The following is a 26,931-nucleotide window of genomic DNA, read 5'->3' as shown; positions in this document are numbered from 1 at the left end:
CCCTGAGATTATAGACTCTTTCAAAGTCAGGAAATGTGTCTCAGTTTTCTTTTTTTGTTCCTTTAGAAATATTCCTCTTGGGAATGTGCACATAGTAGCTGTTCAAAGAGTATTGATTAGGGATTCATTTGAATGGAATCAAATTGCATTGAATCCTTGTTGTTATTATTGTACAAAGTTTTTGCCTCAGTGGGAGAAGTGTCAACACATCCTGTCATTTGAAGGATATTGTGTTCTTCAGAGTTTACTAAAGGAGGGCAGTTTTTGGTCTTAGTTCTAGAACTAATGTGACTCTATTTAGAGACCAAGAATTAATAGAAATGAGTGCCATAGAAGTGTAGAAGTGACTTTATGAATGAGTTGGGTCTTTACCTGGGTTTAGAAGGTTAGATTTGAATACTAAGGGGTTGGTACTGTAAAAATTGGAATGTTATTAAGTTGTTGGGGGTTTTGAAGTATGCAAAATGGGTTTTGAGAAATAGTTATAAAATAGTATGAATTGGAAAAGGAAGGGACAGATTATGGAGCAGTCATGTTTGCAGTGGGTTAGGCCTGTGGCAGTGGGAAGCAAGCATGGATCAGTAAGATTCAGGGGAATGAAAAGGTGAAGCCAGTCTGGTTTGAATTTTAACTCCATCAGTGTTAGTTGTGAGATGCTGGGCAAAGCTCTTAGTCTCTTTGTGCCTCAGTTTCCTCATCTATAAAACAGGGGGTAATTATAACTTTTTAGGGTCGTTTTAAGGATTAAATGAGACAATGAATGAAACCCAGAGTGGTATTTGATATATGATGAACTCATTGAATGATATCTGCTACAAATAGTGATGACAGTTTTTTTAGTTTGTTAATCATCTCTGCAGTTTCTTCTGAGTTCTGAATTGTGTGGTTATACTGTGTACTTATACACAGTTGTGTCCATTGATGATAAATAAACCAATTCTATAGAATTTTGCCTGCTATTAAGTGAAGAAATTATTAAAGCCTCTCAGTCTCACCTGATGAAATGTGTGGTTATAAGTATGTGTTTGAAACTGAAGAGAAAGGTAGGCCGTTGTACTTTAGAGTTGGTCTATGTTAAAATACTCTCTCTAGGCCCTCATTTTAGCCTGTAGTTTTCTTTGTGTTAGGTTGATTTGTTTTGTTTCTCTTTTCTGGATTGTATCCTGCTGGGCACTAATCATCTTTAAATGGTTCATTAGCTAGGATGATGGCTTTTGTTTTTGTTTAGTAATGAACTCTGTCAAGATCTCATCACACCACTTGAACATGGTTAATTGCCACATGTATTTTTCACTGGTGCCCATATAAAATTCCAGTGAGTCCTTTGAGATTGTTCTAAAACTTCATCATCTAATTGGCTAGGTTGAGGTTTCTGTAGTTTTTAATACTTTGAGAATGGAGAAAAAAGGGTCTCTCTCCCGTTTTCTCTTCAGAGTTCCTTAGTTTTATGAGAAGTTCAACTGATCCGAGTAATAGATACTTTCAAATTATGTTAACTGTATCGCTGTCCAACTTCACATTATATAGGTTAGGGACCAAATATGTAGGTATTCTAAAAACCTAATTTTCAAAATAGAGTGTCATAGTATTTCTTTCTTTGATTTGTAGTGGTTGGAATTGGAAGGGGAACAAAAATGTTGACCAGTATGTTGTCAGGATCCAAGGTAAGAATACTGGAATATTTTTCTTTTATCTTTAATGTTTTTCTTACTGAACTATACTTTGAATATTTTCAATTAAAGAATAAACAAATTTTAAATTATATGAAAAGTTTCACTCTTATTAATCAAAATGTCACAAACGTTCATGATTCAATTAGTAAGATTCTAAATTGAAAAACAAATTAGACTTAAAAAACAAAAATATCTGCAAATTATATGCAGCTTTTTTTTAAAAAAATTAATCGTTAGATGAAAGCAAACTTATAGGTTATGATTTCTATTGGCAGATTTTTTTTTAAAGATAGAGTGAGAGAGGGAGGGGGAGAGAGAGAGAGAGAGAGAGAGAGAGAGAGAGAATTTTTAATATTTATTTTTTAGTTTTCGGCGGACACAACATCTTTGTTTTGTATGTGGTGCTGAGGATCGAACCCGGGCCGCACGTATGCCAGGCGAGCGCGCTACCGCTTGAGCCACATCCCCAGCCCGGCAGATTTTTTTTAACCTTGGAATTTTTATAAAACTAGCATTTTATAAACCATGTACTTTTTAACAAATCATGCTTTGTTCAGTGGTTATAAATGTTTATTAAAGAAAAGAATATGGTCTTGAGATGACAAATTATATTGTTCATCTGTGAAAGTAGCTTTAGTCAGACATGGTGATGCATGCCTGTAATCCCAGCCAGTCAGGAGGCTGTGGCAGGAGGATTGAGAGCTCAAAACCAGCTTCAGCAACTTGGTGAGACTCTAAGCAACTTAGTGAGGCTGTGTCTCTAAATAAAATATGGAAAGGGCTGGGTATGTGGCTCAGTAGTTAAGTGTCCCAGGTTTAATCCCCAGTACCCACCCACCCACCCCCCAAAAGAAAGAAGGTAGCCTTGACAAGATCCAGAAGCACTTTTTTAGATCCTTGGTAGGAGAGAGAAGAGAGTTTACTCAGGCAAGAGAGTCTATAAACTTGTGGACTGCATTGGGCATTGAGTGTGGCAGAAGGAACATTGAAACAAATCAGATGTCAAAGTAGTTGACCTCCCTAGGAAAGATCATTAGTGTCTCTTCCAGTTCTCAATGGAAAGCTTATATGTGTATTTTAATTAGCAGTCAGGCCCTGGTTCTGATAGCTGGGGCTGGGGGTCCAGTGAAAATGTCAGTGGAAGAAAGTTACTATGCCATAAGGTAGAGAAGGATTTCGCCAAGTTCTTAGACTAAATGTTTTAAAACCCTTGCTCTAAGTGTAATATAAATAGTTGGCAAATTGATTTTTATCTTATTGTTTCTTAAAAAAATAAATGTGGTCAAAGACTGCTTGAGTAAATTTCCAGTTCATTGCAGACTGATGGATGACTTTTGTAAAGTATAATTAAAACCTTATAGCAATGTCAAATTGCTAAATAAGTTTCTAAACATCCTTATTTTCTGAACCTATCTTATTAACGGGTACTGGCTCGTGGACCACACTTAAGAGTGGTGGTGGTCTGTTTAAGCTTTTCTTAAAACTAAATCCCTGGAAAAAATCAATGGGCTTAAAAATATGCCTTCAAGTTGAAGGGTTCTTAATGTCTTAGATGAGTGAAAATTTTTAATGTGGCTTGCTCTGTAATCTTGAAAATAATGATGTTGAAAAATCACAATACAGAAATTGTGTTAGAATGGAAGCATTTGACTGTTTTCCACTAACTTTATACATTGTACTTACCTATTAATGCACAGAGTTGAGAGTCTATTTCTGATACAGGTTTTTGCCAGTTGCTTAATATTTGTTTCTTATCTTCAAAATATAAATAATGGTTATTTAATAGGGGAATATGATTTTTATTTTCTTTTTTTCACATTACTTGTATTTTCTAAAATCCTTACAAGTCACTTTTATGTGTGTGTGTGTGTGTGTGTGTGTGTGTATATATATATATATATATATATATATATATATATATATATAAAATTTATTTATTTACATTAAAGACTTTGGGTTTTTATCCCTAAGATAAAATCTGTTGGGTTCATTGAAATATTTTATTCACCCCTTCCCCCCAAACCACAAATATATACAAAAAAATATATGTTATTGAAAGATTTTACTTATAAATTCCAGGCATATTTTCAGAAATGTAATGACTGAAAATGTAAGTACATCATTGACTCTCATTTGAGTTTTACTTACAAATCATTTTGCTGCCCATCTAGGAAAGCTGAATGTCATGTGATGACATCAGGGATCCTTACAAGACTACAACTTAAATAGAATATCCCAGTTGTATCTCGTTACAGAAACCTAGTTCTTAGGTGTTTCACATTTCAAAAATAGGCATCATTATCTTGATAGCTGTTTCTCATTTTAATTTTATGTTATGTATTTGTTGCAAGAACTAAATAATTGAAATTTTACCTTTAAGTATGTTGAAAATTACATTTTTGTCAGAAATAGTAAAACTATTAATGAATATTTTTCTGATTATTCTTTTTAGTACTAGAGAGAATCTTAAAGATCATCTCATCCAATGACTTTAGAATTTTTTTTGACCGAGATTCATAGCAAAAAAAATTATTTTACATCATGACCCTATGTACACATACAAGTATAAAAAGCAAAAATTTCATTGAACAACTTTAACCCTAGGTATGATGTACTTTTGATATATATATATATATATATATATATATATATATATATATATTTTTTTTTTTTTTTTTTTTTTTTTTTTTTTTTTTCATTAAAAAAACACTGGTGGCTGTAGCCTCCTGACTTAGTCCTGACTTGGTGTTCAATCTAATGCTTACTCCTTCTCCACTTCTTATTTTTACAGGTTTTTATTTCACAGTGTTACTAGAAAAATTGCACTTGTAGTATGTGCAGGGTAGAGTTACTTTCGGAGTTACTCTAGGAGTAGAAATATTTTACTCTAGGATGATAGATACTCAGTATTTTTGATACAGACATAACTTACCCTTCCCTCACCAATAAGTTCTAATTGGAGACATTGCTAATTACACCTAGGCTAATAATTTTTCTGCAGAATCAAGAAGCATCCTTAGAATTCTTTTTAACATAGTGACACTTCCTAGAACCGCAACCAATTAATAGATGGAGTGCTGGATTTTTCAGTAAAATCTGCAGGTCACCAGATTATTTTGCTTCCATCTCTAAAGAACAGTGACTATCAGGGTATAAAAGTTAATAAAAGAGCCCTTTCCCCGTGTTCCTCATTATCTTGTCCTCCTGTCTTATAGTAACCCGTGTTCTAACAATGGTCATGTTTCTTGAGTGTTTTATTTTTTTTTTCCCCACTACATTTTTGGGGGTTACATGTATAATTTTGTAAAAAGCATCTAAATTTTCTTTTTAGTGCCTTCTTTGCACTATAACAATAATGTTATTACTGTTTCTGAGTATTTTACTTCAGGATTCACCAAATCCTTTCTTGAATTCCAGGCCTGTTAGATTTTTCTAGTTACATGTCAGACACCTAAAATAATTTTTCACAGGTAAGTTCTGCTGTATTTCTTGAATACAGCTAATTTTCCTTTTTTATTCCTATCAGTGATTTCTGGTGCTGTTGACAAAATATGATATGCATCAGAAGGAGAAAGCATGCCATTTCTTCAAGGGAGAGTTTCTGGGCCTAATCTCAGAAAGAAATTTCTTACAATCAGGGTCAAATGACAGATAGATTATTGGCCTCAAAAATAGTTTATAACAGATGTAGAAGTAGATCTACATAAAATATAATTCAGGCAAAGCAACTCTGAGAAATGAGGCTAATATGTTCTTCTGACCTCACCTGGTCTAAGTAGAGTATGTAGATTAAAGGAAGGTGTTAGTCCCTCTACTGTTATTCCTAAATTATACCTTCTGTAAGCTGGTTATTTGCAGAAGCTGGATAACAGATGGTATGTTTGGAGTAACCATCTTTGATGAGGTTTTGGATTGCTCTTTTTATTAGTTTTCTGTATTGATTGTTAAAGTTGGTTACTTTTATAGATGTTTTAGGAACTAGATCAACAGATGGAAGAGTTGATGTCCTCTTATGGAAACTTGAATCTAATTAGTGTTGGAAAGGCATGAAGTTATCCCCCATCTATGTGGCAGTAAAATCTAGTAGAACCTGTAGGCAAAGCCAGTGTTTCTTCAGAAAGTAGCTTTACATCACCCCCAGGAGCTGAACAAGTGTTATCATTGGAGTGCACAAAGTTTCCCACCCAACATGTGGTCAAAGGACAGAGGCTTTCCCTAAGAACACACTAGCATTTTTTAGGTTACCCAGTCATGAGAACTCAGAAGTGTGACTTAAATAATGTTTTACAAAACTTGGGCAGATCTTTAAGATACCAGTGTTCTAATCTGCCTTCTCCAGAGTGTAGTCTAATTTCTACCCTTTCTATATCCTTTATGAATATTCAGATATTTTATTTATATTGAAAATTTTGAAGGATTTACACTTAGGAACTGTAAACAGCAATTCCTTCTTAAGACACTCAAAGCCTCATCTTTTTGGTTTGGTAGGATTATAAAAAATATCCTTCCTCATTCTAAAAATATCCATCTTTTTGTTTTATTTGTGAAACTTTGAATCACAAACTTTTGAAAATGATTGTGTACACTTTCTGAACTACAGAATATTTCCTCCTGAAGGGTGTGGGTGGTGATTTGCTCTTAGGTATCTAGCTAACACCTGCTGTGGGGCTCAAGGAACTCGAGGACAAGGAGAGTAGAGTAGTGTAAGCAAAACCACGAGTCCCAAAGAGCACACAATTAGATGGAATATTCTATAGGACCTCTGTTTTATTGTAGTGGAATTATGATGTAATGAATAGTTTGAGAAGGCAAGAATCAATATATAAAATATACATGGCAGACAGTTGACACACATGGATAATGATGTGCCAAGCACTGTGTTATGAGTGCTCAGTAAAATAAACCGCTGGCCACAGCCCTTGTCTGTTGTCACCATTGGGCTCCTTCCCCTGCAATTTTTTCTTCCCCTGCAGTTGTTTTTGTTGTCTTATGTCTTAAACTGTAACCTCCTAGAGGCCTAGAGCACTATAACATCTCGTCTGTGTTTGTGTTTGTCACAGGCACCTAGGAGAATACTTTATATGTTCATACTCCTTAAGAGCTGTGATGGGATTTTATAGGTTTGATGTAAGCCTCATCTTTTTGATGTACAGATTTGTATTAAGCACCTCCTCTTAGCCATGTTTTGGGAGTAGGGTGGATTAATTGTGTGGCTTTGAAAGATGAATAAGGTTTGATCCATAGAGAAGAGAGGGGTTCAAGGCCGTGGAAGTAGTTTGTGCCAAGGCACAGAATACCCAGAATCCAGAGGCCAGAATGGGCATTGGATACTGGCAAGCATGTTAAGGTTCCTAGTTCAAACCTATTACATAGCTGAGTGGTGGGTACAGTTGCAGCACAGTGTACAAGATTACATTGTTACATTGTGTTTTTTTTCATGTAGCTAGATACTCCCCCCCCCCCTCAGTGGGCACTTAACACTGAGACATCCCAAGCCCTTTTTATTTTTTATTTTGAGACAAGATCTCACCAAATTACCCAGGCTGGCCTCAAACTTGTGATCCTCCTGCTGCAGCGTCTTTAGTGCTAGGACTGTGCTGAGCCAACTAGATAGGTGTTTAAGGGAAAAATCAGGATACTTTGTTACTTTACTGTTTCTTATGAGAACTCACTGTAACCAGATCAGTTACTGTAACCAGATCAGTTATTGTAACCATTGTTACTATGAATCATTCTGTACCTTTCTCCCCTTCTCTCCCATTTCCACCTCCCAGTCATAATAATAGTGGAAATAGTATTGTTATCTGTGGCTTACCAGGGCTGATCCTATTGTTCTAAAGTCTTCTTATGAAGTACTCACTGATATTTCCCCCAATTAAGATAAACAACTGATGCTGGAGCCCTTAAGACTACCTTGACCACTTGCCTTCACTGCCTGCAGGGGAGGCAGAGTTCAGACCCAGCCAGGGTGGGCCTGAGCCTGTGTTCTCACCCTTCACCCTGTGGTTGCTCACTCAAGGTGGAGTGTTCCAAATATAGAAGCAAGAACTGGGCATCAGGTGATGAGACTGAGTGTTTACTTATAGGAAACTAATTTTTGTTAATCCTAAAGAAATCTTTTTAAAAATTTTAAAATTTTAATTTTAAAAATATTTAAATTTTTAATTTAAATGCATTGGAACAATTCCCTTCTTCATTTTTTAGATATTCAAGCTATGTAATATGAAGGTGATGTTATCAAGGATCTTAGGCTGCTGTATATAATGTCTGTATATTTATGGGATTTTAAATTTTTAATTTTTTCATTATTGTCTTGGGTCCCTTCATTAGCAAAATAGATTTGCCATTCATAAACCTACATTTCAGCAAAATACTTTTTGAGTTTTCTCTTTTAAAAACATACATAATAGCCAGCCATGGTGGCACAAGCCTATAATCCCAGTGGTTTGGAGGCTGAGGCAGGAGAATCGTGAGTTCAAAGCCAGCCTCAGCAATGGTGAGGCGCTTAGCAACTCAGTAAGACCCTGTCTCTAAATAAAATACAAAATAGGGCTGGGGATGTGGCTCAGTGTTTGAGTGCCCCTGAATTCAATCCCAATAGCAAAAAAATAAAAAATATATATATAAAAAAAATAAAAAATACATAACAACAGATTATTTTCAGTCAGAAATAATAGTTCTTGCACTTTTCTCACTGCTTTATGGGTTGCTTCAAATAAGTAGTAACAAGAATGTGTACTACAGGGGTGCCCTAAGATGAGAAGAAGACAATGCTTAGTTGACTAAGACAGATCTTATTCTTTTGTGGATATTGATCAGTTCTTGGAAGTGACCTTTCCTTTCAGAGAGCTTTAGTGTCAGTTCCTTTTATTGAGAAAACACATGTAATAGGTAAGTGCACTACCCCTGCTATTCTAGTTTTTCTTATTTTCTACATAATTAGCTTTTGTTTAAATGCATGATCTAGTTACTAAACCTGATATTAGTATTTTATATAAGAAGTAATGAGTTGGCTTATTTAAAATGAATTTTAATTGTATGTGTGGTAAAATTATTATTGATTCTTGTGATGGCCATGTTGTGTTTGATTGTACCATTCTCTCTACTCACGGGCAAACAGCTGCCCCTGGTATCTGTGGAGGATTGGTTTCAGGACTTCCACAGATAACAAAATCCATGAATACTCAAGTAACTTGTATAAAATGGCATAGTGTTTGCATATAACTTAAATATATCCTCTCATACTTTAAATTATATCTAGATTACTTATAATACCTATTACAATGTAAATGATATGTAAATATTTTGTTAAACTGTATTGTGTAGGGAATAATGACAATCTGTGGTTGGTTGAATTTGCAGATGCAGAACTCCTAGATACAGAGGGCCAAATATATTTGAAATGTTTTTTAAAAAACAAACTGCCAGTATAAAAGTGGTTTTAGAAATTTGTTTGCAATACTAGTATGTTTCTAAGCCATAATTAACATTCAAATGGGTTTTTCTTTCTCATGTTGACCAGTATGGAAAGTTTGTGAATGTTCCTCAGTTTACACAAATGCTTCCCACTATCAGAAACAAAGAAACCAAAAAAACAATTTCAGTGTGTTGTTTTGCCTTCATTCTCTATCTGGTTGGTATTATTAATAAAATTCTGAATAAACTTCAAGGCATACAGGATAGTTTTTCACAACCTCATGCCCCACTTTTCTGTTTTTCTTCCTCTAGAGGTACATTGCCATTGGAGAGCTGGGGAAAGCCACTGACACACTCGATTCTACAGGGAAAGTGACAGAAGAGAAACCCTATGGTATGAAGCTCATCTGACATTGTCCTCCTTTTTCACATTTAGAGAATGTTTCTGTGAACACAGAATTTAAAACTAAGTGTCTTACTTGATATTTCCAGTGGTTTTATTTATTGATTTTTGTGGTATTGGGGATTCAATCCAGGGCCTCGGATGTGTTAGGAAGTGCTCTGCCACTGAGTGACATCCCCAGCCCTGTTTTTGTTTGTTTGTTTGTTTGTTTTGTTTTTTTGAGGCAGGGTCACACAAGGTTGCCAAGGCTAGCCTCACACTTGTGATCCTCCTGCCTAAGCTTCCCCCAAGTACGTGGAATTACAGGCATGTGCCACCATACCTGATTTCTGGTGATTTTAGTTCTCAGTACATTTCTTGAAGTTAAAAAGATTGGAACTTTTGTTTTTAATCACATTTTTACTTGTTTGGTAAGAATTTATGAACAAAGACTTTGTATTCTTTCTTTTTTCCTATAATGAATTTGTGTAATGTTCAGAATTATTCTTTCAAAAACCTCCCTTGCCAAAAACATTTATAGATAGGATTTAGAGTATTTTTCCTTAGTAAGTGAGAAACAAAGCAGAGATACTGTCTTGCTAGATTTTAACTTGTGTCTTTCCTTTTTAAATTTTTAAGAAATAATTATTTCTTAGCTATTAATATAAATGTGCTGGATTTAGGCCTTTAAAACTTATTATCTTATACTTTGGGAGTAAAAAGAATGACAAAGGGAAAGCTCATTCTCTGAAGTAAAGCTGGAACTCACTGGGGCTCACCTTAATTTTTCTGCCATTTCCTCTTTCACTACTTTAAGAAAGGATAGATAAATGAATTGGTCTCCTAGCAACTCTCACCGTGCTGAGCTATTTATAATGCAGCAGTTGTGGATTTGTCAGTCAGTTCACCTGCATTATCATGTCACCAGCTGTGAATTATTTGTAGGCATTCTGGGTTTTTCCCCCATATTGAATGTTGTTTCTCCTTAATCCAGCTGTAGGCAGTCTGGCCTCTGGCTTCCCTAAGTTTTTGTGTTGATTGTCCCTATTATGTATTACAAGTTGTCCTAGTAGCAAGACCAACCTTTTTCTTGTCCATAATGTCTTCACTTATCTTGTTAATTAATTAATTATTTTTTGGCTTCCAATTTCCTTTTATTTTAAACTTATTTGTTCTAATCAATTATACATGACAGCAGAATGCTCTTCGTTATACACAAATGGAGCACAATTTTTCACTTCTCTGGTTGTACACCCAATTTCCTTTATTTATTTATTAAATACATAACAGTGGAATACATTGCAATCCTTATTACACATATAGAGCACAATTTTTCGTATCTCTGTATATAAAGTATGTTCATACTAACTTTTGCCATTATACATGTACTCTTCTTTTTTTTTGCACAATTCTTTTTTTTTTTTTTTTTAAGAGAGAGAATTTTTTAATATTTATTTTTCAGTTTTCGGTGGACACAACATTTTTATTTTATTTTTATGTGGTGCTGAGGATCGAACCCAGTGCCCCGCACATGCCAGGCAAGCGTGTTACCGCTTGAGCCACATCCCCAGCTCTACAATTTTTAATACACATATATACCACAATTTTTTATATCTCTGTTTGTATATAAGGTATGTTGGTCCCAAATTCAAATCTTCATACATGTATTTTGTATAATTTATATAGAGCTTCGTATCTTGCTCAATTAATCAAAAGAATAAGGTAAAGGAAAATAATTCATTTATTTCTAAATCTTTTTAAAATTATATGTTGAATGATCCTTGAAACTATTAGTAGTATTAGCAAATAATAAATAGATTTAACTGAAATTCAACTCTAACTTTCAACTAGAAGACTTAAGATTAAAGAGGCTAGGGCAATAAGAGGACAGAAAGATTTTCAGAGTATATTAACATACACTGACAGCATGTATATAATTAAGTTTCCCAGTGTCTCACTTTTTTCCAAGTCTAAATAAGGAGAGTGATTGATATTCACACTAATGTCCTGGGATCATAGAACTAAGAATGGGATGCAGCTCAGTGAAGCATAGAGCTGTAGACTATGCAAATCTGAGTTTGATTTCTAGCTCTAACCCTTTTCTAGCTGTGTAACTTTGAAAATTTCTTAGTCTCTCTCTGTTTCATTTTCCTCATGTCCAGCTTCATAGTCCTATGAGGACTGATTGGAAGAGAATGGATATGGGGGTCTCATAAACAAATCACGAGGCTCTTGTAGTAGTTCTGGGAAAGGTGGTAGTAATTTGGACTAGGGTGATGGCAGTGAGAGACATGGAAATTTTCAAATTAGAAAAGTGGTCAGTAAGTAAAATTGGTGGGACTTGCTGATTGTTGATTGGATGGGGATAGTAAGAAAGTTGTCAACCACGACCTAGGGTTTGGGGGTTTTAAAACTGGTTACATGATGCTGCCACTCAATGAATAGGGAACATTAGTAGACGAGACTGACAAAAGTACTTAAAAATCTACCCTTTCTTCCTAGCCTTTAGCATCTAGGAATTGAAAGAACTCTGCCCTTCATTGCATAATTTGTAACTTTATTTACTTGCCTTAAAGAAAGCTCAGTTTGCTAAAATAGTCTTATTATAATGTTGTAATAAATCAGAGAGAACCAAGAATGGTGGGTCATGCCTGTAATCCCAGCAACTCAGGAGGCAGAGGCAGGAGGATCACAAGTTCAAAGCCAGCAACTTAGCAGGACCCCAAGCAACGAAAAGTTTTTTGAAAGGTGGGATGGTATGCTGGGTGGCTCAGTGGTAAAGCACCCTGGGTTTAATCTCCAGTACCAAATAAATAGATAAAATCATAGATATCATTGGTATATTATGTGGCATGTAGAAAAAAACACTTAAGGAACTTAATAGCTAATGGAAAATTCTGAAATCTGTTCTTGACCCTCTGAAAACAAATTCTGAAACCTATGAGCAGTATTTTATATGCCTTCATTACTATACTGAACTAAAATTGAGAACTACTCTAACTTACCTATATGTTTTTTCAAAACAGTATAATACAGTAAATGAAATATAAAGAAAAAAATAAAAGTAGCTTTTAATAAAATAGATATAGTGATATGTATTATATGTATATTTATATATTACTATACTAACAGTCTTCATGAAGATGTCCACACTAAAATATTGTGAATCGAGGGCTGGGGTTGTGGCTCAGTGGTAGAGTGCTTGCCTACCATGTGTGAGGCACTGGGTTCTATCCTCAGCACCACATAAAAATAAATAAAATAAAGGTATTGTGTCCATTTACAACTAAAAAAGTGTTTTAAAAAATATTGTGAATGATACAAGTACAAATGCAGACTCACATAGGTTTATCATAGTAATGACTCAGGACTGGAAAAAAGTTCTTTTGTGCTTAAATGGAAAATGGAGTTAAGTTCTAGCCTCAGGTAATTATAAATGGGTTTCACCTACACAAATATCTGGCAGACATCCAGAAGTCAGGCAGTACCCAGGACAGTTCTTTATTATGTTCTATGATCTGAGCATAGCAGGACATCTAGCATTCCTGGCCTCTACCTATTAAAGGCCACTGGATCTGCCACCCTACCAGTAATTGTAATCACCAAAAATGCATTTCTTAATTGACCTGTTCACACCAACTGGCATTTGAATGAAGTAGCTAAGGCAGTCTGCAATCAATGACAGATGAATGCTCTTACATCATTTTGTCCTAAATACACAAGCACTGTTTTTAGCTTTTGTGTCAGATAGCTGAAAGTTAGCTTAGAGGAATAAATAAATGAGTCTCTGGCTTAGTAGACTTCAAGACCATATGAACCAGGCCCTTCCTGTTGTTCTCTATCATAGCACCCTCTGATATTCCTAAATAGCATTTTTTATTGCTCACAAATATATCTTTTATGTTAATCCCTTGAGCTATGGGGCCAAAAACCCCTGTCTCTTTTGCTCCTCACTATATTCTTGGTATATTATGTGGCATGTAGAAAAAAACACGTAGTATGTGAGTTAGTAAGGCAAGCCACAGGCGCATCCTCTATGAAGATGTCAGTAGATAAGTCCTAGGTAAAGCCAAATATCTTCTTACCTTCTGCCTTTTCTCCCACATCTGGGTATTAATTCTGCTGTGTCCCTGAGGACACACGGCTTCATTGTGCTGGTTCTCCACTGAGCTCAGGACACTAGGGCTCTGGCCCTGAGGCTAGATGTGGGCCCAGCTACTAGGAAGCTCTATCTGCTCCTCTATTAGGGATTATCTTTTCTATCCCTCTATGACTTATTTTGAGGTAAGAAATGTGAAAGTGAAGTGATATTTCAAGCTAATCACAATGGTCTAAACAGAAATTCTGGGATAGGAAGTTACCAAAGTCTCAACTAATGTGTCTAATGGGAGCAGCTTCTCAGGTTGCCTATGCTTCTAGGGTTATGGTATAGGAAGCTGAAGAGTTGAGTTTGGTCTCAGATTGGATTAGTATGTAGCTGGATATCAGTCTTCTCAATGGTGCCATTTGTTTACACTTAAAATTTTTTTATTATAAAGTATTACACAAGTAAAGAAAAATGAACAGTGGATAAGTTTATAGCTTAATGAATTATCGCAAAGCTAAACATTCATGCAGCTACCAAGTAATAGAAGACTCCAGGGCTAGAGGTATAGCTCCGTGGTAGAGTTCTTGCTTAGCATATGCAAGACCTGGACTTTGATCCTCATCACCAAAAAAAAAAAAAAAAGAATGAGGCAAATAAAAAAGAAAAAAATTAAAAAAGTCCTAGAACATCTTCTTATCTTCTTGTACCTCACGGGAGTCATACCCCCTCCTTTTCCAAAGATAATTACTCTTCAAACTTCCAACATTATGGTGATAGTTTTTAAACAGTGTGTATCCTTTTGTGGCCAGATTCTTCCACTTATATTTGTGAGATTTATACATAGTGTTACTTGTGTCAGTATTTTGGACTTTGTTATTGCTGGGCAGTATCCCACTATGTGAATATACCAGTACACACACACACACACACACACACGTATGTATATATGTAGACATTACAATACTATTCCTTCTTTGTAGTGTGTATGTGTTTGTGTGTGTGGTACCCTGGGATCAAAGCCGGGGCCTTGTGCACTATAGGCAAGCACTCTACCATAGACCTATACCCAGTCCTCTTCTGTTGGTAGGTATTTGGGGTTGTTCCCAGTTTGGGACATTATAAATAAAACGCTTTTTATATTTTGTCCTGTGCATACCTAAGTTTAATTGCTGGGTCATAGAATAAGTGTACATTCAACACTATTGGAAATTGTGAAATAGTTTGCCAAAGTGGTTGTGTAACTTTGTAGTTCCATCAGCTATTTATGAGTTCGACTTGTTTGAAACATCTTGATATTAGAAATACATTCTATTAACAGTGTTTTTACTTTGGGCCACACTGGTGAGTATGTAGTGGTGTTTTATTGTGATTTTAATTTGATTACTAAAGATGTTCAGCATTTTATTTGGATTTTTTGGCTTATTAGCCATCTTTCATGGACTGTTCAGGTCTCTTCCTTCCTTTTTTTCTTTCCTCTCTCTATTGAGTTGCCTTTTTCTTATTGCTTTGTATGAGTTCTTTATATACTTTGGATGTCTACTTAGATATTTTCTCTTATTCTGCATCTTGCATTTTCCTTCTCTCAATTGTATTTTTCAAAAAGAAGAAGTTCTTGTCTTTATTTGGTTCAGTTTACAAGTCTTTTCTCTATGGTTAGTCTTTTTAGCATTGTGTTTAAGAACATTTTTCTTACCTCAAAAGCATGAAGATATTTCCCTATGTTCTAGAAGTTTCTATTGTTTTGCCTTTCACATTACATCCATCATTCTTTCATGTTGCATCCACGATTGCAATCCATCATTTTTTCCTACTTGGATATCCAGTTGGCCCTGCACTTTCCCCACTGCTCTGCATGGCCTCCTTTGCCAGAGATCAAGCACTATTCAGGCTTGGGTTTGTTTGGAATCTGTTTTGTTACACAGATCAGTTTTTCCATCCTTGTGTTAACACCAAACTATCTTAATTGCTATAGTTTTAGACTAAGTCTTGACATCTAGAAGGATAGATGTACTTCTTACAGATTTTTTTTTTCTATAGGTTTGTTTTGTAGCTTTCTTATTAAAGTAAGGCAATTACCTTGTGTTCCTAGTTCCTAATTTGCTGAGTTTGGGTTTGTTTTTAAATCATGGGTAGATACTGAATTTTATCAAATATTTTTCTGAATCTATTAAGTTTTTCTCCTTATTGAAATATTAAGCTAGACTTATATTTCTAGAATAGATTTGATAGCATTTTCTGGTAGACATCTATTCTGGAATTTTCTTTGTTAAGGAAGAGTTTAAATTATAGATTTTTAACTAGCTGTCAGACTACTATTTTTAAATTTCTTTCATCATTATAAATAATTTTTCCCCTAGGAATTTGTCTTGTCTAAAATTTCAAACATAATTGTCTTAAAGTTATTTATAATGTTCTCTTTTGATCTCTTTTTATTTTGAGGTAATATCAAACTTAGGTTAAAATTGTAAGAATAGAGCAGATAACTTTTTCTAAATCACCCCAGAGATGCTTAGCCATACGTCCCTTGGTTATCTCTGCATTTTGAGTTGATTTTTGTGTATGCTTTCAGGTATGAGTCTGAGTTTATTTTTTTACAAATAGATGTTAGAAATTTTTTAGCACTCATTTTTCGAAGAGTGCCCTTTCTCTACTAACCTTTGAACTTCTGTCAAAAACAAGTTGTCCATATATGTATGCTTTTATTTTTAGATTCTTTATTTTATTCTCTTGATCTATTTGCCACAGCTGTTTGTGATGGTGGGACTTGTCTAGTAACAGTTACCGTGTTAGGGGCGAATATTTTTAACTCCATCATACTGCTTTTAGTTCCCAGTTCATTTAAGCATCAACTATTATGTTGTAAGTTCACTGAAAAAGCCAGTAAGTTTTAAGCAAATTATGATTTATTACATGATCTCATATATGTTAATTTTATGAGAATGATTTTAAAAGTTATTTCAAGGGGCTGGGGATGTGGCTCAAGCAGTAGCACGCTCGCCTGGCATGCGTGTGGCCTGGGTTCGATCCTCAGCACCACATACAAACAAAGATGTTGTGTCCGATGAAAACTAATAAATAAATAAATAAATAAATATTAAAAATTCTCTCTCTCTCAAAAAAAGTTATTTCAAATGAATGCTGTCACATTGATGGCTTTTTAATTTACTGAACAAAGAATAATTATTCAAGTCCTATGACACTTTGGTCATATCAGTCTTCTTTTACCAAATATACATCTTTTGGCTAGTTATTGGATCTTGTTGCTGTAGGAGTTTTTATTTTGCATTTCTTTTTAAATCTTCTCGAAGTAGAGATGTTATTCTTATAGGAACAGTTGTTATAGGACTAATATCATGTTTTAGATGTATCCAGCATGCTTTATTCTCTAGCCATGTATCGCAAGGTTAGCTTTTATTATAACTCGCTAGGTAAGCTTTTTGTCTGACAATTCAAACATCAGATGAATGATTGGCCTCAGTGACTTTTAAATGTCCTTCAACCTTGAGATTCTATTATTTTTCAGCAAATTAAATTTCAGCAAGAATGTCTTGAGCACCATCTTAATAATGAATGTTATCTAAGAAGAGAAACTGTCTTTGCCTTTGAAAGGCTCAGAATTTTATTGGTGAGATAATACCTTAAAATATTGTTAAAAATTGTGCATGATTAATTATAGAATGAACAGCACACACCATAAATGCCTGAAATGTGAGCACAGAGGAGGAGACAATGTGGTAGAAGTAGAATGAGAAAGAGCACATCTTGTCATCTTGCGTGGGGGTAATCAGTGAAAGAGAGCCGCTGAAGCGGGACAAAGGAGTACACATTTGCAGGAATGTCAGTGAAGAGCTCAGCTAGCAGAAGCAGACAGCAGTTTGGTCTTGTTTTTAAAATGAGGGGCTACTTTATGAACTACTGCAGTTTTATCAGCAATGGCATTCCTTTGGGTGGGCACCTGCACAGTTGTTCCATTAGCTGTCAAGTTTGAAAATTATAGATTTGCATAACTAAGTTTTGCCACCAGTAATTATGTCTTAATATTGCAGCAGAGTAAAATTTTTTTGTGGACAAATCCTCACCCATATTATGAGACACATCTGTTGGAGAAACAGTATGAACAGGACTTACATCTGAGATCTGTGATTTTGGAGTTGCTAGAGGTTAGAGCTATCCTCAGACTGGCAACCCTCCTGCCTCAGCTTCCCAAGTTGTTGGTATTATAGGCATGTACTACTAGGCCCAGCTTTGGGGAAGTACTTTTGAGTTCTGTTGCTTTTCATCATCTGTTTGAGTCTAGTAGATTCTAGTGTTTTGTTTGTGTTTAGTTTTTAAGGTTCAAGGTCATACAGAGGTTAATTAAGACTGTCCTCCTGGGTTGTTGCTACAGTCTGAACACAGTATTCCATGTTATCATTTGATTTTTAACATGGTGTTAGAACTATAATTAAAAGTGCACTAATTTCCAGATGTGCTGCTGCATGCCTGTTAATTCCAGTGGCTCAGGAGGCTGAGGTAGAAGGATTGCAAGTTCAAAGCCAGCCTCACCAATTTAGCGAGGCCCTAAGCAGCTTAGCAAGACTCATGTCTCAAAATGAAAAATAAAAAGGGGTGGGGATGTGACTCAGTGGGTAAGCCCCTCTGGGTTCAATTCCTGACTAAAAAAAAAAAAAAAAAAAAAAAATTCACACTAATTAATTTTTGTTTAATATTGTTCAATTAAAATCAAATAGACATATACCAGAAAAAAAGTTTAAATAAATGTCCTGCAAAATTGTAAAGCACCATAGTTTCTTTCCATTAACTATGACTTAAACAAGTTATAGAATATTTCTAAAATTTAGTTTATTACTGAATATGAAATATGTATAATGAACCATCTGTAAGTATGAAAATTCCAGATATTCAATTTATATATCATAGTTTTCAGTTTTTAACCTTATGTAACTAAACTCTTCTCAGGTAAAACTTAGAATGTGGATAATATTTTATAATCTTCTGTCTCACATTAAGTTTTTACAATATTTGATGTCTAGAAACTTAGAAAATAATTGATAGACATTACTTTTCTGCCTGCTTTCTGATCACCCCATTATTGATCACCACAGGACCGTTACTATAGCTAATGTGCATTTTTCTCATGTCTCCTACAGGCCACAGTCAGAACCAGCAAAGTGCATACATGATGATTGGGCCATTTTTATTGAAGAAAAAAAAAATTGAAGCAATGGAAATTTAATCTTAACAAAGAACAATATGAGATTTTCTATCCATTTTATCTCATTAACACATATTTTATTCTTCTCAACCAGGTAGAATTTGGTCTATAAGAAATACATTTTAATATGCTTAGTTGGAAAAAATTTTTAAAAGAATTCAGAGCTGTTGGTGCTGTAAAAATAGTGCATGTATTTCTGTGATTGTTTTAGTGTCACTTTTTTGTTGTTGTTCATTTTTGGCAGATAAAATAACACAAGAAGATATTGAAGGCATACTACAGAAATTTACTGGGACAATAATGCAAGTACCCCCTCTGTGAGTTCAATTATTGATTTGATTAAATGTTTAAATTACTTTCCACTGCTTAACATCACTCTAAACTAGAATGGGATTCCTTTTGTTATATGGCAAGGCAAATTTTAAATCTGCCATAGGGAATGATCGTGTAAAGGTGAGCCAGATTTAGACTCACGTAAAGCTCTGTCTAGGAGGTAGTGTGGCGTGGTCTCCTGTCCTTGGGTGTTCCACAGTCTAGCATCTGGGCTGTTTGTGTTTTTATCAGCTTTTCCAATTCTGTCTATAGATATCAAGGCAGTTCTGCTGCTCAGAGATGTTACTTTCCCAGAAGTTACCATGAAGGATCGTGCTGAGAGCATCAGAGTTGTGCTAATATGTCCTAATATGCACTGCCTCTCAGAAGTTAGGCCCATTCCTTTGGGGCCTAGAATTTTTCTCTATGACAAATGGAACAGATGAGAGTTATATTAAAAATATAAATATTTTGCTTTACCACTCGGTTCATTCAGGTTGCTATAACAAGATATAAACTATAGCTTAGAAACGGCAGAAATTATTTCTCACAATTTTGGATGCTGAGAAGTTCAAGATAAGGGACTCCTGGTTCAGTTGTTGGTGAGGGCCAACTTTCTCATAGCCAGTGCCTTCTTACTGTGTTCTCACACTGAAGGGGCAAGACAGCCATCTGGGGCCTCTTTGGTAAAGGCAGTGACCCCTTCTGGGAGGGCTATGCTCTGTGATCTAATCACCAACCAAAAGGTCCTGCTTCCTAATACCATAATATTGGTACTTAGGATTTCAACTTTTAAATTTGGAAGAGTCATAGATGTTAAAACCATAACACCACTTAACCATATTTGTGCGCATGTGACCATTTCAGGCAAATCACTTTTTTTTTTTTTTAATGGCTGATGTTAAGTCAGGATAAGTTACTAAGAGTTATTTTAGAATTTTGTATTCATATTGCATTTTTAACTCTTTTTTTCCCTCTTTTTAAGAATGTTGAACTACCTATGGAAAAATGGTTTTTCATATATTTCCTCAAATGTAAAACTTTAAAAATTTTAGTAAGGCCTGAATAAAAATTAACTTAGGCCATTGTTAAACTGAATTAAACTTATAAGGACCATTTTAGATTTTCTTTGCTCTGACTATCCAAGGATTTTGTGACCTAATAAAATTTTATTACACAGAGCTAAAATATATGAAGTAGAGTTTATGCTTATAAGCTTTTTAGAAACACTGATAACTTTAATATAAAGTGAAATTTATTATAGTAGAAATTATTTCAAGGAAATTTAGCTGAGATCATTATGACCAGAGGCTACTACTGAGTTCCTTGTGCCCTTGACATAGAAAGAGACTAGGGAAGGGAATGTATGAGTAGCCCATCTCCAGGAAGATCGTTAAAGAAGGGCTCATTGAATGCCAGAATGGGCTCAAATTAGCCTCTAAGATATTTAGGAGCTTTATCCCTGAAAACATTTTGGAGTGGGTTGGAAGAAAAACCAGTTCAAGTTTTAGAAGGGCTTTTCACTTTAAAGGGCTGCTAGATATTCTTTCTTTTCATGCCATCATATGGAATTACCATCTCTCATTCTCTCTCAATCTCCCTCAGATCGTCCTCTCTTATTCCCTCCCTCTCTCCCTCTCTTATCTTGTAAGTTATTCTGCATTAAAGAAAGATGGACAGAGACTTTCAACTTTAATGAAGAGAGGTGAAGTAGTAGAAGCAAAACCTGCCAGGCCAGTAACTGTATACAGTATCTCCCTTCAAAATTTCCAGCCACCATTTTTCACATTAGGTAAGATGGAGAAATCTGAAACCATTTGTATTTACTGTACCTTTATTTATATTTAGTTGCTGTTGAATAATTCTAATGGTTCCCTATGTTTTTGGAGATTCTTCTTAAATTTTGAATTTATGAAAGGTTGTGATTTGGTTACACATTTAATGAGATACCTCAAGCTACATGGAGGTTCAGAAATGTCTTTTTCACTAGGCTGAGTTTTTCATGTTATAGGATGTCATCTTGCTATTAAATTGGAAGTAGCATACCTTAGATCCATCCCTCCGGAGAAGGTCTGGGGACGTGGCTCAGTGTAGAGCACTGCCTAGCGTGTCCAAGGCCCTGGGTTTCATCCCCAGTACTGCAAAAAGAAAAAGCTCTCTATAGAGAAAACAGTATATATCTTCAATGTTTTAGACTTAAAATTTTTATCTTATGGAATGCTTTTCTTTCCATTTTTGACTACTACTGATACATTTGGTTTTAGAATAGATGTTAATTTGTCCTCTTAATATCCTTTAATAAAGAAAAAAATTCTTTATTAAAGAATTTTATCCTTTAATAAAATATTTTTAGCTTTTGGACAAAAACAAATTTTAAGAATGGACTCATCCCCCCCTACCCTTTGTTTCCTGTAAGTTACTACTAAAGATCCTGAAAATATGGAAGAAACAGATAAGGCAGAATGTATCTTTGACAACATGGTCACATTTTAATTCAGGCCATCAATTTGAATATATAATTCAGATTTGAAATAAACTATAAAGCTAGTTTTTGTTGTTTAGAACTTGTATGTGCTTCCTGGCTGCAGCAAGTTGTAGGTAAAGTCTTGAGCACCTAAGAGCTGTGAAGTATCAGGAGGTGTAGTTCTTGATGCTCAAGCTCTCTGACATTGATCCCACCATTAATTTCATATAGTTAGGATTCCTTTTAGAAATAACTTTCCAAAACCATTATTCCTAAACTTTGTTGCTTTTCGTCACTGGCATTATTATTTAATGTGTATTAGGTTTCTGCAGAATGTGATATTATATAGTTAAAGAAACTCATTTTCTTAAGTACCTTGATTGTAAATTGACAAATAATGAAAAAAAAAATCACACTGAAAAGTATTTTGCTCCATTCACTGAAAATGCAACAGCTGGCCTGGCAGAGTGAGTATTGTTTACAAAAATAAGAAAATTCCTATTTTTCTGACTTCATATGTCATGAATGCCTTATTTCTTTGACTCGAGACTGCGGTAGGCCAAAGAGTTGTCTTTCACCGAAGTCAGATATAATGCAAAAAATGTCAGCACACCTCGATTCCACCCTGGTGCTCCTTTGAATTTTATCAGTGTCCCCAACCATTAGTTCATGGGGGGAAAGAAAGAAGAATAATTAAAATCTCCAGGTGGGGAATTTTTATTAATTTCACTGATGGCTGTATTCCTTCCTTGAGATTAGAGACAGCAAGAATGTAGTCCTTTTGTGTGGAAATGCGGCAGCTCTTTTTGGTATATCTTGATGATAATGAAATGAAGCAAACCCCTGCTCTCCCACCAAATGAACTTGTAAATGCTATGCTAACAAGCTGATTAGATATTCAGTCAGTCCTAGGACTTTGTGTAATTTCAAGTTATGTTGTGATTTTTTTCAAAAATAACATTTACATATCCTGAGCTTTCTGTGTATACTATAGTACACAAACATGATCCTTATCATTGTGAAAGGATTTCTTTGTTGCTTGATTTGTTGGTTATATTTTTTTGAACTTACATATCTAAAAGGTTTTAAATATCTACAGCTCATGGGAGCAAAGCTGATATTTCTAACCATTTAAAACCTAATAAATGAACAAGGTTCATGTATCTGAAAGTATTTTTAATGTCTGTATTTCATGACAGCAAAACTGAGATTTCTAACTATTTAAAACCTATTAAGGGAACAAGGCTGAGGTATTAAAGGGGTATGACTCGCCAGTTAATTTAAAATGTGTTCATGAGTTTCTGCTGTTTGCTTTCTCCACACTTTGACTTTTCAATCTCACAAACACATATGCTGCAGGATGAATAATTTATGTTTCAGCACATAAATATTTTATCACTCAATGGTTTGCATAGTGCATTTTTTACACTTGTTTAGGGGCATCATTTCTATGTAAAGTGGATTTCATAGGAGGTTAGCAATTTACCATGTCACTGTTAACATTCCAGATGTTGAATGTGGAGGAGGTTTTTATATCAGAAGCTTGGTCAGTGACATTGGCAAAGGTAAGCAGAAAAATGAATTATGAATTATCATTTAGAGAGTAATATTCCTTTTTGATGGGAAGAGGGAATTTTCTATTTTTCATATTTCTGAGTAGTGGCCTGTGGAACTGAGCTCTTACTGCTTTCAGCCTTGGGAGCATTGTCAGTTTCTAGCATGGAATTACCATCCTCTGCAGCTATAGTGAGGGACTTGTGATGGGACAGGAAGAGAAAGGAATGGCAGATGAAGGCAGGAGCAATAAATGCAAGAGCCAATGTTTTTTTAAGTACAAAACATTTTAACTCCAAGTAGATATCAGAAAAAAAAAAAGACATATCCTCTTAAAAGTTATATTTATTGATGCAAATCACGTTTAAAAAAAAAAAAATCCTGGAAACCGTAGTCTCACAAACCACCAGGAAGTTGTGATTCTGGCTCTGCTATTTCCCGGCAGTTACAACACTAGACTAGTATATCTCCTGTGCAAAGTAAGGGTAAAATTGACCTCATGAGGTTGCTTCATGAATTGAATAAAAATAAATATGTGCCAGTTTTTTGTAGACAGTTCATGAGTTATTATATTGTTTTGCTACTTAATTATTTGTTTATCTTAGGGGTCTTGGCTCTTACTGGTTTACTTACAGTTCAGCTTTTGGGATGGTTTTGAGAGGTTTGAGTCAAGTTCTTTTGTCATTTGAAAGATTATAGATTGTGAAATACTGAAACACTCATTTTATGGAATTTTCACCTTTTGTTGCTGTAGAGCTCTCTTCCTGTGCCAATGTACTAGAGCTTACCCGAACCAAACAGGGGCCATTTACACTAGAAGAACATGCCCTCCCTGAGGACAAATGGACAATTGATGACGTTGCACAGTCTCTTGAGCATTGCTCGTCTCTTCTGCCAGCAGAGCTGACACTTAAAAAATCAAAACCCGAAGAGTCTAATGAGCAGGTTTTGAGCTGTGAATATATGACTCTAAATGAGACAAAGGGGGAAGATGATGTTAATAAGACATTCTGAAGTTGTCCTGAGAATATCATCATTTCCTGGTTGACATTTGAATCCTGTGTGTAGATGCAGAATGACAAGCTACGTGCAAGGGACAACCGATTCTTCTAACTTCTTTTTTTTTTTTGCATGAATAAAAATGACCATCATTTAGTTTCTATAGCCTACAGTTTATTTACTATACATTATGAATGGAGTTGCACTTGTTCAATTCTTTTCTATACTATCGATTGTTCTTTTAAGATATTTTTATATTAAAATATGAATTTGATTGGAATCAGGATATTGATGGTGTGTTTGATTTCTTCAGCCTTTTTCTATGAAAAAGCTGAACTGATTTTCTAAGCAAAGATTTATGAGCTATGTGTCTGAGTAGCATCATTAAATGTGATTTTGATTTTATTTGGATTTCCATGTGGCTTCATTGTTTAAGAATTCTCTAACTCTGTTTGAAATGGCCATTACTGAACTCCTTCTTGCCTTTGGAGAGTTTGTTATTAAAAAACATTTCCTTAAAAAGACTGTACTCACCTAGTATTTGCTGTGTGTGTTTAGATCTTAGAAATGAATAAAGTTTTATAATAAATATTTGTAAATGAACCAATCATTGCTGCTACCACTTACAATATGTAAATAAAAGACTAATATTGAATTAATTTCTCTTCTGTTAGAGTCCAAGACAGCTCCTCCTCCAATAGCTTTGTGCAGCTGTGTGCTTTTTTTTTTTTTTTTTTTTTGTGATTTCATCAACCCAATCAACTACTTTGTGCCAAATTACTAAGTAACATAATTTTAAAAATTTAAACTACAGACTGTATCTTAAGTTAAGGTTTTCTCTGATCTTTAACTTTTATTTCTCTCTCTCTCTCTCTCTCTCTGGTTTCTTCAGTGGTTTGCTCTTTATAGTGAAGTTTATAGACTTGGAGGTAGCTGTCCTGTGCTTCCAGCTGATTCCTTCTGCTCCAAATACTTAAAAGTAGTGATTCTAAAATGTTTTTGTTCAAATAGCTGGAAAGTTACAAATCCCTCTTTCCCATAATTTTGAAAATTATAAAATTGTAAATTTTATGAAATGCATCCTTCATAATTTTGTTGAGAATGTAATGTATTATGCAACTGATATGCAGAAATGTTTAATTTCCTCTTCATTTACTCAAATATAATTTCAAAAGGAAAATTTTAAATTTCATAAAATTTGAGTTTTGGGATTTTTATTGATTACCTTTAAAGGTGGTTGCCTGCTTGCAACTCAGCATTTTAACATTTAAATTTAAAGTTATTTTATTTGTGGTTTATCTATTTGTGGTTAATATACAAAGTTAGGTGCTTCAGTAGAGCATCTTCAGCATATTGGCAACATTTGAAATGAAAATATTAAAACTAATTCTTAGTATGAGACCAAAAACTGAGCATACTGATACCTTGCTGCATTACCATAAAATGACAAACACATAAATTTATAAATTGAAAATTTATTATTTTACTTATTCATTTGTAGTACTCTACAATTTGTGTCAACCAAAGGTGGCAGTGGCTACCTCTGCCTGTTAAGAGTGGCATAGGTTGCAATATGTTTTCATTCGTTGCCAAAGTCCAAGTTGGGGAATGTTTCAGTTTTAGAATATGGATGAGGTAGTTCTGCTTTTTTTTTTTCCCATCTTAAAAATTGACATGTGCAATTTACTGATTAGGAAAATGTCAAGATTATTTGAGAAGGAAATAACTTCTAAAAATGATAGCCAGTCCTTTTCTTTTATATTGAAAACATTGAAGAAAATTTTCCCAAATAGAAAAATTACCTCTAGTCCTTACCATCCTAATGCACTAACTTTCAAAGTTTGATTTTTATAATACTATTTTTTCCTTTTTGTTCAGATAATTAGTCTTATACGACTTAAAAAAAAAAAAAAACTGGTACTGGGGATTAAACACAGGGGCCCTCCTCCACTGAGCTATACCCCCAGCCCTTTTTAGTTTTTATTTTGAGACAGAGTCTCGCTAAGTTGCCTAGGCTGTCCTTGAACTTGTGATCCTCCTGCCTCAGCCTCTTGAGTAGTTGACATCACTGTGACCACCATGTCCGGCAGGCACCTATAGTTTTTTATTGACAATTTTTATTTGATATTATTCATATTTAGTTTTGATAGTGATTATTGTAATCATATTCCTACCTACTCATAATTTGTTTGAATCATTTTCCTATGACAAAATACTTGAATTGTTTTGTTTTATGAGGATAAATTCTCCGAGTGGGATTATTCAGTGAAATTATTTGACTTTTATGTTTTATGTTGCCTTATTGTATTCCCAGAATTGTTACACCTCACAGTGTCCCATTTGTGTTGGGATTTTTATGTGCTGTTGTTACTTAATAAGAGAAAAATCAAAGTTTCTCTTAATTGCTTTTGTGTGATTACCTGCATACTTTGTACATCTAGATAAATAAATGTCTTAATGGTTTCTTGATCTGTATGAGTTATTTGTGCAGTAAATGCTTGATAAAAATGTTTATCATGACTTTTGTAAACCTTAAGGCTTTTTTTTCATTTTGCTGTCTAGATTTGCTAGAATGAATTATTTTATGAATTCATTCTCTTTTATCGCATGAAGGGTTAAATTATACTGAAACTTTAAAATATTCTTGTAACTCTCACAAGTAGCTAAAACTAATAGAGATGCTCTGAAAAATTCAAGATTCGTCCAGTCTGGAATTTAAGTACCAGCTCTCTCCCCACCACCATTTTAATCAAAAATATTAAAGAAGTATTTATGTCTCATATATTTCAGGCCTAAGGCTTCATACCATAATACAGTTATTTTTCTTAT

The 26,931-nt window shown here is 34.5% G+C and overlaps 1 protein-coding gene across 1 annotated transcript in view; it reads left to right on the top strand.

The window, feature by feature from the left end:
* Positions 1–26,622, top strand: part of Trub1 (TruB pseudouridine synthase family member 1) — a 31,389-nt gene extending 4,767 nt beyond the window's left edge. The window contains exons 3-8 of the mRNA XM_027930412.2: positions 1,609–1,664; positions 9,402–9,483; positions 19,018–19,090; positions 20,738–20,877; positions 23,058–23,114; positions 23,858–26,622. Coding sequence (XP_027786213.2) covers positions 1,609–1,664; positions 9,402–9,483; positions 19,018–19,090; positions 20,738–20,877; positions 23,058–23,114; positions 23,858–24,117 — 668 coding nt within the window. The 3' untranslated portion in view covers positions 24,118–26,622. The remainder of the gene's footprint in view (positions 1–1,608; positions 1,665–9,401; positions 9,484–19,017; positions 19,091–20,737; positions 20,878–23,057; positions 23,115–23,857) is intronic.
* The last annotated feature ends 309 nt before the right edge of the window (positions 26,623–26,931 follow it).

This window comes from Marmota flaviventris, chromosome 4, assembly GCF_047511675.1.
Source record: "Marmota flaviventris isolate mMarFla1 chromosome 4, mMarFla1.hap1, whole genome shotgun sequence".
NCBI classification, from domain to species: domain Eukaryota; kingdom Metazoa; phylum Chordata; class Mammalia; order Rodentia; family Sciuridae; genus Marmota; species Marmota flaviventris.
This window is presented reverse-complemented; position numbering and strand designations above follow the sequence as displayed.